Source organism: Tursiops truncatus, chromosome 1, assembly GCF_011762595.2.
Source record: "Tursiops truncatus isolate mTurTru1 chromosome 1, mTurTru1.mat.Y, whole genome shotgun sequence".
Classification (NCBI taxonomy): Eukaryota; Metazoa; Chordata; class Mammalia; order Artiodactyla; family Delphinidae; genus Tursiops; species Tursiops truncatus.
In genome coordinates, this window is record NC_047034.1 from 41,170,882 (window position 1) to 41,186,329 (window position 15,448).

Below are 15,448 nucleotides of genomic sequence, written 5' to 3' on the forward strand. Positions count from 1 at the left end.
GCTATTAATTTAAGGAAGGCTAGCAACTGCTATTTTTTGTTTCTCTTTCTTAAAGAAGTAGTCATTATTATATAATATTGAGAATAGAATTCCCCACATTAATTAATAAAGGTCTGTTACTCCTGTCTATCAGAATTTATGTTGTAAAGGGGTCTGAGCTTAAGATATGTTAAGTTCCCAAATACAGATATGTATAGCTTATATAGTTAAAGCAGCATTCTGTCATTGGCCTGCCTAAGGAAACTACCACTCATGTTGAGGAAACATCATCAGGAAAGGGAAAAGGGGTCTCTTGGCATGATTAGCAATTTGTCATTTTGACTTTCCTCTTCCACTACCTCATGGTTCATAAAGGTTACTTTAAAAAATCACAAAATGATTTATGTGGAAAGAATTATTCCACTTTGAGGAGATTTTCCCCTTTGGTCTTTTCAGCTCCTTGCTTTCTTCCTAGATTTCATAATTCCCTGTACCCATGGTTTAGTCATCTCAGTCCAAGTGAATTGTGCTAAAGTAAACATAGTTACATTTTAAATGCGGTTTTAAAAAAAGATATTTACAGATCCTCAGCATGGATGTTTGTACTTCCCAGTGTACTTTTAGTTCTTTATGACACAATTGCTTTGTCAGTTGAAAGATATTATATGAGGAAAAAGACCTTCAAAACAAATTTCTGTGCCTCCAGTGCTCAGCTTTATTGCCTATTCTTTAGGAGAAAGGAGGTTGGCAGTGACTGTCTTGGTTTTGCCACTGGCTGACACATTCTTTTAGCAATAGAATCTTTGTGTGATCTGTCAGAAGGCCTGGGAGAGTATTTAAAATGGCAGAATAAGCAAGACAGTCATGGGTAAACAATTATACTTTTGCCTGTAGATTTACACTTGCAAAATTATAGAAGAGTCCATGAACTAAGGTAAATTGACTTTAGTAAAAGTCAAAATATGAACTTTTATTGGAATTTCATAATGAGGTCATGTTTTGGAAAGAATGGGGGCAGGAAAGCCAATTTTAACAAGAAAGGAAGAACTTACGTGTTTATATGTTTCCTGAAATATTAAAAAACATGCTATAGTTATAGTTAATTCTTACTAATGTTTGATATTTTAGATTTATATTCAGATGTTTAATGCCTTCCACATTTCAATCAGTGGACATGACTTGTCTGATTTTGAAAATGGATTTGATACGTTTAGGATATGCTTATGCTGTTTGTTTTATAATAGCAGCTTTTCTCTTAAGACAGTTTAGCAACTTCTAATATAAAAATTCTTTGAGCAGTTCACTTTAATAAAAAGTAGTCATTTTGAATGCTAGATACAGTAATTTCAAGTGAAAAGACTGTGAGTACAGTCTTTTGAAGTATATGCTTCACTCCCCTTGTGGATTTGGTGATAGCAAAGTGAAGTAATAGATTCTTGGCATTTGCAGATCATGCACTCTTAAAGCAGTGTAATGTTGTGATTAACAACAGGGATTCTGGAGACTGAGTACCTGAATTCAGATCATCTCCTTGCTACCTACTACCTATATGATCTTAAACAAGTTATTTAATTTCTCTGAGTCTCTGTTTTCTCATCTATAAAACAGAGATATTTATAGTAACTATTCATAGAGTTGTTGTGAGTTCAGTGAATTAACCTGTGTTAAGCAATTAGAATAATGCCTGGCACACAGTAAGCGTCACATAAATGTTTTGTATTATTATGGTTGATAGGGCAGCATTGAAAGCTCACGACATGTAGTAATTTATAATTTGATGAAGCATATAGTTGAATTATAGTATAGGGCTGCTAACATGAGAGTGACACAACTGCTGGTGATACAGGTTGAAAAGGTCTAAAAAGTAGTGGATTGGCACGTAATAGGAAATCAACTGATGCTTTTATATAAATGATTAATTATTAGTGAATAATAGAAATTTAGAAATAAAGGAAAAAGGAGAAATAAAAGTTTAGGTTTGATTTGAATAGTGGGATTTCCTATAGGTATAGAACCATTAATGTAATCATCCACATATTTCAGTTGCAGTTGACTAAATTCTGTGGAAAAAATTGTATGCTATAGGAATATTCTCAAATTTGAATGGCTGTAGCCATATGAGAAAGTTGGAAAATTCTCTTCAAAAAAGGAAATTATAAAGTTGGACAGAATTGGCAAAAATAACCATCTTTGTGCTCTGGAAATTGATCAGAGGGATGCAACAATCTGGAAAGTACTTATGCTTGAAAAATAGCTGAACTTTGGGAAAGAATTGTGGGACTCTGTGGCATTCTTGCCTGGGGCTACTTGCATTCTCTCTTCCCTGCTTGGCCAGGTGTGAAGGTTCTCCCAGGTTGAGGTAGGCCATGAAGACCAGCACTGAGGCTGTATGCATGTGCAGGGAAAGATCTCAGTGGAAAGTAAAAACAAGGACAGACTTGAAAGTGGCCTAAATTTTGAATGTGTTCTCCTGCCCACTGGCATAGGATGGAAGCTTTAGTAGCTAAGGTATTTGAATGCAACCCCTTTTCAGTCACTGGTTGACCACTAAGCTATGCAGACACAGTGGTGACCCTTAGGAAACCAAGCTTAAGAAAGGAAAACTTAAAACTTTTTTCTTAAAAAAGAAAAAAAAATGAGAAAAGATATCAACTTCTGCTTGTTACAGTGGGGTGGGGGAAGCAGATTTACAGATCTAGCTGAACAAGTTATCAAAGAATAAACCAACCAACAGCAATTGATAACAGCCTTCTTGAGAAAAAAATAAGACTCCAGAGTCACTAAAATATATTATCTAAAATGTCTCATTTTCAGCAAAATATTGTAAGATATCCACAGAAACAAGATAGTATGATCCATAGGCAGGGAAAAAAACAGTCAATAGAAATTACTCTGAGTGTCCCCAGAATTTGGGGTTTAATGAAGACGTCAAAGCAGTTATTATAAATATGTTCAAAGAATTAAAGGAAATCATGTATAAAGAATTAAAGGAAAATAAAACAATAATGAATCAACAAATAGAGATTCTCAATAAGGAGATAGAAATTATATTAAAAGGAAAAAAAGAACCAAATAGAAATTCTCAAGTTGAAAAGTACAATAATTGAAGTGAAGAAGTAAGTAGGGGAAAAAAAATTCACTGGAGCATCTCAACATGATAGTAAATTATCCAATCTGAAAAACAGATTTAAAAATTTGAAGAAAAATGAACAGGGATAAAGAGACCTGTAAAATGATATTAAGTATACCAATATACATATAATGGGCGTTCCAAAAAGAGGACATAGGGAAAGGGGCGGCAAAAAATGTTTAAGAAACAATGGCTGAAAATCCTAAATTTGATGAAGAACATTGAGATGCATCCAAGAAGCTTAGTGGACCTTATGTGGACGAATACAAAGAGATCCACATAGAGATATTGTAGTCCAGTTGTTGAAAGACAAAAACAAAGAGGAAAAGGAGCCAAAGAAAAACAACTCATTGTATCCAAGGGAACATTGTGATGTCTGGCTTCTCATCAAAAACAATGGAAGAGAGGTAGGAGAAGATGGCGGAAGAGTAAGACGCGGAGATCACCTTCCTCCCCACAAATACATCAGAAGTACATCTACACATGGAACTGCTCCTATAGAACACCTACTGAACGCTGGCATAAGACCTCAGACCTCCCAAAAGGCAAGAAACTCCCCACGTACCTGGGTAGGGCAAAAGAAAAAAGAAAAAACAGAGACAAAAGAATAGGGATGGGACCTGCACCTCTGGGAGGGAGCCGTGAAGGAGGAAAGGTTTCCACACACTAGGAAGGCCCTTTGCTGGCGGAGACTGCGGGTGGCAGAGCGGGGAAGCTTCGGAGCCACGGAGGAGAGTGCATCAACAGGGGTGCGGAGGGCAGAGCGGCGAGATTCCCGCACAGAGAATCGGTGCCACCAGCACTCACCAGCCCGAGAGGCTTGTCTGCTCACCCACCGGGGTGGGCGGAGCTGGGAGCTGAGGCTTGGTCTTCGGATGTCAGAGCCCAGGGAGAGGACTAGGGTTGGCTGCGTGAACACAGCCTGAAGGGGGCTAGTGCACCACAGCTGGCCGGGATGGAGTCCGGGAAAAAGTCTGAAGCTGCCGGAGAGGCCGGAGAGTTTTTCTTCCCTCTTTATTTCCTGGTGCGAGAGGAGGGGGGATTAAGAGCGCTGCTTAAAGGAGCTCCAGAGGCAGGCGCGAGCCGTGGCTATCAACGCGGACCCCAGAGACAGGCCTGGGATGCTAAGGCTGCTACTGCCGCCACCATGAAGCCTGTGTGCGCGCACAGGTCACTCTCCACACCTCCCCTCCCGGGAACCTGTGCAGCCCGCCACTGCCAGGGTCCCGTGATCCAGGGACAACTTCCCTGGGAAAATGCACGGCGTGCCTCAGTCTGGTGCAATGTCATGCTGGCCTCTGCTGCCGCAGGCTTGCCCCGCATCCATACCCGTCCCTCCTTGGCCCGAGTGAGCCAGAGCCCCTGAATCAGCTGCTCCTTTAACCCTGTCCTGTCTGAGCAAAGAACAGACGCCCTCAGGCGACCTACACGCAGAGGCGGGGCCAAATCCAAATCCGAACCCCAGGAGCTGTGTGAACAAAGAAGAGAAAGGGAAATCTCTCCCAGCAGCCTCAGAAGCAGAGGATGAAAGGCCCACAATCAACTTGATGTACCCTGCATCTGTGGAATCCTGAATAGACAACAAATCATCCCAAATTGAGGAGGTGGACTTTGGGAGCAAGATATATTATTTTTTCCCCTTTTCCTCTTTTTGTGAGTGTGTATGTGTATGCTTCTGTGTGAGATTTTGTGTGTATAGCTTTGCTTTCACCATTTGTCCTAGGATTCTGTCCGTCCGTTCTTTTTTCTTTAAAAAATTTTTTTCATAATAATTATTTTTATTTTAATAACTTTATTTTATCTTTATTTGATTTGATTTTATCCTCTTTCTTTCTTTCTTTCTTTCTTTCTTCTTTCCTTCCTTCCTTCCTTCCTTCCTTCCTTCCTTTCTTTCTTTCCTTTCTTTTCTTTCTTTTCTTTCTTCTTTCTTTTCTTCCAAGCTCTGTGGATGAAAGGCTCTTGGTGCTCCAGCCAGGAGTCAGTGCTGTGCCTCTGAGGTGGGACAGGAAACTTCAGGACACTGGTCCACAAGAGACCTCCCAGCTCCATGTAATATCAAACGGTGAAAATTTCCCAGAGATCTCCACCTCAACACCAAGACCTAGCTTCAGTCAACGACCAGCAAGCTACAGTGCTGGACACCCTATGCCAAACAACTACGAAGACAGGAACACAGCCCCATCCATTAGCAGACAGGCTGCATAAAATCATAATAAGGCCACAGACACCCCAAAACACATCACCAGACGTGGACCTGCCCATGAGAAAGACAAGATCCAGCCTTACCCACCAGAACACAGACACTAGTCCCCTCCACCAGGAAGCCTACACAACCCACTGAACCAACCTTAGCCACTGGGGATAGACACCAAAAACAACGGGAACTACGAACCTGCAGCTTGTGAAAAGGAGACCCCAAACACAGTAAGATAAGCAAAATGAAAAGAGAGAACACACAGCAGATGAAGGAGCGAGGTAAAAACCCACCGGACCTAACAAATGAAGAGGAAATAGGCAGTCTACCTGAAAAAGAATTCAGAATAATGATAGTAAAGATGACCCAAAATCTTGGAAATAGAATAGAGAAAATGCAAGACACATTTAACAAGGACATAGAAGAACTAAAGAGGAAACAAGCAATGATGAACAACACAATAAATGAAATTAAAAATACTCTAGAAGGGATCAGTAGCAGAATAACTGAGGCAGAAGAATGGATAAGTGACCTGGAAGATAAAATAGTGGAAATAACTACTGCAGAGCAGAATAAAGATAAAAGAATGAAAAGAACTGAGGACAGTCTCAGAGACCTCTGAGACAACATTAAACGCACCAACATTTGAATTATAGGGGTCCCAGAAGAAGAAGAGAAAAAGAAAGGGACTGAGAAAATAGTTGAAGAGATTATAGTTGAAAACTACCCTAATATGGGAAAGGAAATAGTTAATCAAGTCCAGGAAGCACAGAGAGTCCCATACAGGATAAATCCAAGGAGAAACATGCCAAGACACATATTAATCGAACTATCAAAAATTAAATACAAAGAAAGCATATTAAATGCAGGAAGGGAAAACAACAAATAACGCACAAGGGAATCCCCATAAGGTTAACAGCTGATCTTTCAGTAGAAACTGCAAGCCAGAAGGGAGTGGCAGGACATGTTTAAAGTGATGAAGGAGAAAAACCTACAACGAAGATTACTCTTCCCAGCAAGGATCTCATTCAGATTTGATGGAGAAATTAAAACCTTTACAGACAAGCAAAAGCTGAGAGAGTTCAGCACCACCAAACCAGCTTTACAACAAATGCTAAAGGAACTTCTCTAGGCAAGAAACACAAGAGAAGGAAAAGACCTACAATAACAAACCCAAGATAATTAAGAAAATGGGAATAGGAACATACATATCGATAATTACCTTAAATGTAAATGGATTAAATGCTTCCACCAAAAGACACAGACTGGCTGAATAGATACAAAACAAGACCCGTGTATATGCTGTCTACAAGAGACCCACTTGAGACCTAGGGACACATACAAACTGAAAGTGAGGGGATAGAAAAAGTTATTACATGCAAATGGAAATGAAGAGAAAGCTGGAGTAGCAGTTCTCATATCAGACAAACTAGACTTTAAAATAAAGACTATTACAAGAGACAAAGAAGGACACTACATAATGATCAAGGGATTGATCCAAGAAGAAGATATAACAGTTGTAAATATTTATGCACCCAACATAGGAGCACCTCAATACATAAGGCAAATACTAACAACCGTAACAGGGGAAATCGACAGTAACACAATCATAGAAGGGGACTTTAACACCCCACCTTCACCAATGGACTCATCATCCAAAATGAAAATAAATAAGGGAACACAAGCTTTAAATGATACATTAAACAAGATGGACTTACTGATATTTATAGGACATTCCATCCAAAAACAACAGAATACACATTTTTCTCAAGTGCTCATGGAACATTCTCCAGGATAGATATCTTGGATCACAAGTCAAGCCTTGGTAAATTTAAGAAAATTGAAATCATATCATGTATCTTTTCTGACCACAGTGCTATGAGGCTAGATATCAATTACAGGAAAAGATCTGTAAAAAATACAAACACATGGAGGCTAAACAATACACTACTTAATAATCAAGAGATCACTGAAGAAATCAAAGAGGAAATCAAAAAATACCTAGAAACAAATGACAATGAAAACACGATGACCCAGAACCTATGGGATGCAGCAAAAGCAGTTCTAAGAGGGAAGTTTATAGCAATACAATCCTACCTTAAGAAACAGGAAACATCTCGAATAAACAACCTAACCTTGCACCTAAAGCAGTTAGAGAAAGAAGAACAAAAAACCCCCAAAGTTAGCAGAAAGAAAGAAGTCATCAAGATCAGATCAGAAATAAATGAAAAAGAAATGAAGGAAATGATAGCAAAGATCAATAAAACTAAAAGCTGTTCTTTGAGAAGATAAACAAAATTGATAAACCATTAGCCAGACTCATCAAGAAAAAAAGGAAGAAGACTCAAATCAATAGAATTAGAAATGAAAAAGGAGAAGTAACAACTGACACTGCAGAAATAGAGATATAGAGATATACCTTGTTCTTGGATTGGAAGAATCAACATTGTGAAAATGACTCTACTACCCAAAGCAATCTACAGATTCAGTGCAATCCATTTCAAACTACCACTGCCATTTTTCACAGAACTAGAACAAAAAATTTCACAATTTGTATGGAAACACAAAAGACCCTGAATAGCCAAAGCAATCTTGAGAATGAAAAATGGAGCTGGAGGAATCAGGCTCCTGGCCTTCAGACTATACTACAAAGCTACAGTAATCAAGACAGTATGGTACTGGCACAAAAACAGAAATATAGATCAATGGAACAGGATAGAAAGCCCAGAGGTAAACCCATGCACATATGGTCACCTTATCTTTGATAAAGGAGGGAAGAATATACAATGGAGAAAAGACAGCCTCTTCAATAAGTGGTGCTGGGAAAACTGGACAGCTACATGGAAAAGTATGAAATTAGAACACTCCCTAACACCATACACAAGAATAAACTCAAAATGGATTAAAGACCTAAATGTAAGGCCAGACACTGTCAAACTCTTAGAGGAAAACATAGGCGGAACACTCTATGACATAAATCACAGCAGGATCCTTTTTGACCCACCTCCTAGAGAAATGGAAATAAAAACAAAAATAAACAAATGAGACCTAATGAAACTTCAAAGCTTTTGCACAGCAAAGGAAACCATAAACAAGACCAAAAGACAACCCTCAGAATGGGAGAAAATATTTGCACATGAAGAAACTGACAAAGGATTAATCTCCAAAATTTACAAGCAGCTCCATAACAAAAAAACAAACAGCCCAATCCAAAAATGGGCAGAAGACCTAAACAGACATTTCTCCAAAGAAGATATACAGATTGCCAACAAACACATGAAAAAATGCTCAACATCATTAATCACTAGAGAAATGCAAATCAAAACTACAATGAGATATCATCTCACAACGGTCAGAATGGCCATCATCAAAAAATCTACAAACAATAAATCCTGGAGAGGGTGCGGAGGAAAGGGAACCCTCTTGCACTGTTGGTGGGAATGTAAATTGATACAGCCACTGTGGAGAACAGTATGGAGGTTCCTTGAAAACTAAAAGTAGAATTACCATATGACCCAGCAATCCCACTACTGGGCATATATGCTGAGAAATCCATAATTCAAAAAGAGTCATGTACCAAAATGTTCACTGCAGCTCTATTTACAATAGACAGGACATAGAAGCAACCTAAGTGTCCATCAACAGATGAAGGGATAAAGAAGACGTGGCACATATATACAATGGAATATTACTCAGCCATAAAAAGAAATGAAATTGAGTTATTTGTAGTGAGGTGGATGGACCTAGAGTCTGTCATACAGAGTGAAGTAAGTCAGAAAGAGAAAGACAAATACCGTATGCTAACACATATATATGGAATCTAAGGAAAAAAAAAAAAAGGTCATGAAGCTCCTAGGGGTAAGATAGGAATAAAGACACAGACCTATTAGAGAATGGACTTGAGGATATGGGGAGGGGGAAGGGTAAGCTGTGACAAAGTGAGAGAGTGGCATGGACATATATATACTACCAAACGTAAAATAGATAGCTAGTGGGAAGCAGCCACATAGCACAGGGAGAACAGCTCGGTGGTTTGTGACCACGTAGATGGGTGGGATAGGGAGAGTGGGAGGGAGGGAGACGTAAAAGGGAAGAGATATGGGAACATTTGTATATGTATAACTGATTTACTTTGTTATAAAGCAGAAACTGACACACCATTGTAAAGCAATTATACTCCAATAAAGATGTTAAAAAAAAAAAAGGAAGACAGAAGACAGTGGAGTGACATATTTAAAGTGTTGAAAGGAAGTAACTGTCAGCCAAGATTTCTATATCCAGCAAAATTATCTTTCAAAAATGAAAATGAAATTAAGAAATTTCCAAGTAAAGACAGAGAATTCATTTTTAGCAGAGTTGTCTTACAAGAAATAATACAAGAAGTCCTTCAGCTGCAAGTTACCAGATAGTGACTCAGATTCATAGGAGGAAATGAAAAGTTCTGGAATGATAAATATGAGTTAATAGAAAAGACTTAATATGTTTTTTCTCATTTCTCTGCTCAACTTCTTTCAAAAGACATAAGCTTGTACGAAGCAATACTTGTAACACTGTGCTGGTAGGTTTATAACCTATATGGATGTAACATATAGTATTTAATGACAGTAAAAGACAAAGGAGGACAGAAGGAATGGAACTATAGTGGAGCAAAATTTCTGCATTTCACTGGAATTAATCTGAAGTAGATTGTGATAAATTAAGAAGCATATTATAATCTTGACAGCAACCACTAAAGAAAAATAGTAAAGGAAAATTAATAGAGGAACTGAAATAGTACAGTAAGAAGTATTTGACACAGAAGAAGGCAGTAAAGGGGAATGAAAAAAGACAGTAGAGGTAGAAAACAAGTAGCAAATTAGCAAACGTAAACCTACTGTGTCAATAATTACATTCAGTGTGAATGTCTAAACATGCCAAACAAAAGGCAAAGATTGTTAACTGGATAAGAAAGAGATCCAACTATCTGTGTGCAAGAGACACACTTAAATTAAAAACACAAATAGGTTAAAAGAAAAAGGGTGGGAAAAGATAAATCATGCAAACAGTGACCATAAGAGAGGTGAAGTGGTTTTATTAAATATCAGACAAAATAGATGTGGAGACAAGAGAATTACCAGGGACTAAGATGTTGTATAATGATGAGAGGATCAATACATAGAAAGATATAATAATTATAAATGTATATGCTCTAATAACAGCTTCAAAACATATGAAGCAAGTCTGATTGAATTGAAATAATAGATAATACAATAATAATAAATGGAGGCTTCAATACCCCATTCTTGATAATTAATAGAAAATCAGCAAGGATATAGAGAAGACTTGAACAACATTATCAAGCAACTCTGACATATATAGAAAAATGATTGCAGAATACAGTCTTATCACATGCACATGGAACATTCCCCATGATAGATCATTTGCTATGCCATAAAACAACTTTCAGTATTTAAAAGGATTGAAATTATACAGCATACTCTGGCCATAACAACTTCTTATTAGAAATCATCAACAGAAAGAGATCTGGTGAATCCGTACCAGATATATGGAAATTAAACAACCTACTTCTAAATAACCTGAGTCAAAGAAGAAATGCCAAGAGAAACCAGAAATTGTTTTTAATGGAATGAAAACAAACACATGATATATCAAAATTTATAGGATGCAGCTACATCAGTTCTTGGGGAAAATTTATGGCTTTAGACATCTGTATAGGAAAAGAATGGTCTCAAATAAAAATCTCACCTTGTAATTGAGGAAGTTAGAAAAAGAAACTGTAAAAAGCAAAATAAATCCAAAGCAAGCAGAAGAAAGAAAGCAAGCAGAAATCAATGAAAGAGAAAATCTTCATTGGATAGAAGAGAAAAATAAGAGAAAAATTAAATCACAAGTTGGTTCTTTGAAAAGATCAGCAAAATTGGGAAAACTTTAGTGACTTCAAAATGAATATGAGGGCTTCCCTGGTGGCGCAGTGGTTGAGAGTCCGCCTGCCGATGCAGGGGACACGGGTTCGTGCCCTGGTCCTGGAAGATTCCACATGCCGCGGAGCGGCTGGGCCCGTGAGCCATGGCCGCTGAGCCTGTGCGTCCAGAGCCTGTGCTCTGCAATGGGAAAGGCCACAACAGTGTGAGGCTCGTGTACCGCAAAAAAAAAAAAAAAAAGAATATGAAAAGGCAAGGGACCTAGAGTATCCAAAACAATTTTGAAAGAGAACAAAGAAGGAGTACTTACACTCCCAATTTCCAGTCAGTATAAAGCTACAGTAACTACTTAATTACTGTGGTATTAGAGCAAAGATAAGCAATATAGATCAATGGAATGGAATTGAGAGTTCAGAAATAAACTCCTACATTTATGGTCAATGGATTTTCCATAAAGGTGCCAAGATAATTCGATGATGAAAAAATAATCTTTTCAACAAATGGTGCTGGGAAGGGAGGAGATATGGGAGCATATGTGTATGTATGGCTGATTCACTTTGTTATAAAAGAGAAACTAGCACACCATTGTAAAGCAATTTTACTCCAATAAGGATGTTAAAAAAAAAATGGTGCTGGGAAAATCAAATATTCACATGCTAAAACCAAAATAAACTAAGACCCTTAATTCATATCATATGCAAAAATTAACTCAAAATAGCTCATAAACCTATATGTGGGAGCTAAAACTGTAAAATCATAGGAAAAATATTGGAGAAAATCTTCATGACCTTGGGTTAGGAAAAGAATTATTAGGTATGACACCAAAACATGATCCATAAAAGAAAAAAAATGATAAAGTGGGCTTCATTAAAATTAAAAACTTCTGCACTTCAAAAGATACCAGTAAAAGAATGAAAAGACAAGCCACAGACTGGGACAAAATATATGCACATCATGCAACTGATAAAAGATTTGTTTTCAGAATGTGTAAAGAACCTTTTAACTCAGTAAGCAAACAGCTCAGTATAAAAATGGGCAAAGGTTCACCAAGGAGGCTTTATAAATGGCTAAGAAGTACATGAAAAGATGCTCACCATCACTAGTCATTAGGGAATATAAATTAAAACCATAATAAGATACCACTAATACCCACTAGAAGGGCTGTGATAAAAAAGACAGTATCAATTATCGACGAGGGTGTAGAGAAACTGGAATTCTCATACGTTGCTGGCAGGAACGTAAAATGGTACAGATACTTTAGAAAAGTTTGGTAGTTTCTTAAAAAGCTAAACATAAACTTAACACAAGACCCACCAGTCCCACTCCTAGGAATGTCCTTAAGAGAAATACTTAACACAAGACCCACCAGTCCCACTCCTAGGAATGTCCTTAAGAGAAATGAAAATATGTGTCTGCAGGAAGTCATATATACTATTAATTATAGCCGCAACCTGGAAAGTCCATATGTCCATTAACTGGTGAATATATTAACAAGATGTGTTATATCCAAATAGTGGAATGCTGTTCAGAAGTAAAAAGGATCAGACTGTTGATACGTGCTACAACATGGATGAATCTCAAAAACATTATGCTAAGTGAAAGAAGGCAGCTGCAAAAGACAACATATTTTTATGATTTCATTTATTCAGAAAGGGCAAGTTTATAGAGATAGAAAACAAATCAGTGGTTGCCTAGGGCTGGAGATGGAAATGTGGATTAACTGCAAACAGGATGAGGAAACTTTTTAGGATGATCAAAATGTTCTAAAACTGGATTGTGGTGAAAGTTGCACAACTCTTTAAATTTACTAAGAATCATTAAGTTGTATACTTACAGCAGATAAATTTTATGCTATATAAATTATCCTTCAGTAAAGCTGTTAAAACAAAAATTTGGGGAGACATGAATGTCTTAACACATTCTTTCAGTATGCCCAGGGTCCTCTATAATTGTATATGACTACTTTTATTTTCCCACACTTAACAATCCTATTGTGTGTAACATTTATTAACTTATTTTATACCTGATTCCTATTAGTGAAGAAGTAGAAACACATTTCACTCATTGTATCAAATTGTCCCATGTGAGTCAGCTATTTCAAAGAAAGCAATTCTGGAATATGAATTGGCTTATTCAGACCTTAGGTAAAGTTTAGACCTGGTGCATATATAATTCACTAGGGGTTGAAAGACTTATTGCGCCTCCCAAACTTTCTCATCATGAAAGGAGTAACTGGATCTCTCAGAATTTGGTGCAATATCTAATTAATGTCATAATTATACTTTTGGAGTAGGAAATTGATAGGTGTAACTATCCTATTGTACTATATGAGGATGAGAAACAAAGTGAGTTACTCAAGGTCATATTTCAAATCAGTTGAAAAGTCCCCACCACCACACAGCTAGAGTGGTATCATAGACATAATTCCCTTTCAAGGAAATATAGCCAGTTGGCTGTCAGTCAAGTCCATTTGTTACTGGGGTTGAATTTAGAAGTTCTTTCCTTTCATATATTTTTCTTTTCCTTTGATTCTTTAGTTGGATTCCCACTATTCACTAAATCCTTCTTTTTTAGCTCTTACAGTTCAACCCTGTGGAGCGTCTTGGTGCTGGAGTTGCTGGTGTTGAAGATATCAAATCTCATCCATTTTTTACCCCTGTGGATTGGGCAGAACTAATGAGATGAACATAATGCAGGGTTCTCTGCACACGTTCTGATCTTCTCTATGACAAGCGTCTCCAGCACAGAGGTAGCTCTGCCTTACACTCAGTTATGGGGCACCAAGCATTGGGATGAAGATCTTTAGAGGAAATGGAGAAAGAAAAAGCCTGAGAGAGAACAATTCCTTTACAGTTACTGTCTGGACAAGATATTGGCTACATTTGCAAGGGGCTGTTATGTACAAAACTTTAACTGAGGTGTGATCTTTATTTTATCTGCACTTAGTGTTGCAGGTGAGTTGTAAACCCAACTAAAAGAGGAATGCCCTTCAAGACCTTCCTCTGATATGAAGCTCCAAGTGTAGAATGAAGTGTTACTTGAAAGGAGGACCTTTACATGGCAGCTGACAGTGCTTTCTGCTAACCAGGATTGGTTTAATATGATCAAATTAATATTTGCTGAATAATATACTAAAAGTGCTTCATGAATAATGTCATCTGTGGAGCTTAAAAAGTGAGAAAAAAAGAAAATACACGTCATGTCTGATAGGAAAACTGAACCACAATGCTATATAATTAATGTATGTCGAATATGGTCCCATAGTCATTCTTTCTGAAGTCCACGTGAGAAGAAAACACTTCATGTTGTCAACTGTGTACTTTGTTGGTTGATACTGCTAACAGAAGGGTTCATATGAACACTCTCTCTTTTGCTCTCTCTCGCTTCATCTTTATTTTTTCACTTTCTGCACCCTTTGTCTATTCTCTCATGTTCTGTTCTTCCTACCCCTATTAATACATATGCAACAAAAAAGGGAAGGGAGTATTTATTTCCTCAAATTGTATCAACTTAATAAGAACTAAAGAATCATGTGAAATAAACGTAGTAAAAATTTAAATCTCTCTTTCATTTAATTGTTTAAGTTTTTTTTCTTTTTTTCCAAAGGCCTCTCTTCCTTTCATTTTGGAATGTTAACAATTTCTGCTTCTTATTATGCTTGACTTCATTTTAGTTTTATGCCTTAGTATCCTAAGAACCAAAGGATCTCCTCTAAATGGGATTGAATGGCAATCCTATTTTATAACGTATTGACAGGATTTCCAGATTTGACCTCCAAATCTACTTGACGTTGTGTAGAAAGAACATGAGTATTTATACATCTCCAAACATTTGTATTCGATTTCCTTCTGTCGCTAAGATAGCTCCTGTAGTCATGCATTGTTTACAACAATTTACAGAATTTTAAGTTAATGTCTGTTCTTTAAATTTTATCCAAAGAAGAAAGAATAAGTCACCATTTTCAAGTTAGGAACCACAACATAATGAAAGTTTTCTGTATGTTTTAATTCTTTGTATTTTTGAGATCTGTGTGAGAGCCTATCCCTACTCCAAGAGCATCTGTACAGCTTCCAGCTGCCATTGGCCAGGTCTGCCCATCAAATTAAATGGAAGCAGAAAATGCTTTAGTGACACAAAGGAAATGTGCAAGCATTTTTGCTTTTTCTATTATCCTACTCCCCCATTTTCCTTTTTGGTCCCCTTATAACCTGAAACCCAGCTGAA

At 37.4% G+C, this 15,448-nt stretch overlaps 1 protein-coding gene across 7 annotated transcripts in view; it reads left to right on the top strand.

Moving 5' to 3' along the window:
* RPS6KC1 (ribosomal protein S6 kinase C1) overlaps window positions 1-14,783 on the top strand; it is a 217,607-nt gene extending 202,824 nt beyond the window's left edge. For all 7 annotated transcript variants that reach the window (XM_019918311.3, XM_019918315.3, XM_019918316.3 and 4 more), the window contains one exon: window positions 13,799-14,783. In XM_019918311.3, coding sequence (XP_019773870.1) covers window positions 13,799-13,909 — 111 coding nt within the window. In that variant the 3' untranslated portion in view covers window positions 13,910-14,783. The remainder of the gene's footprint in view (window positions 1-13,798) is intronic.
* The last annotated feature ends 665 nt before the right edge of the window (window positions 14,784-15,448 follow it).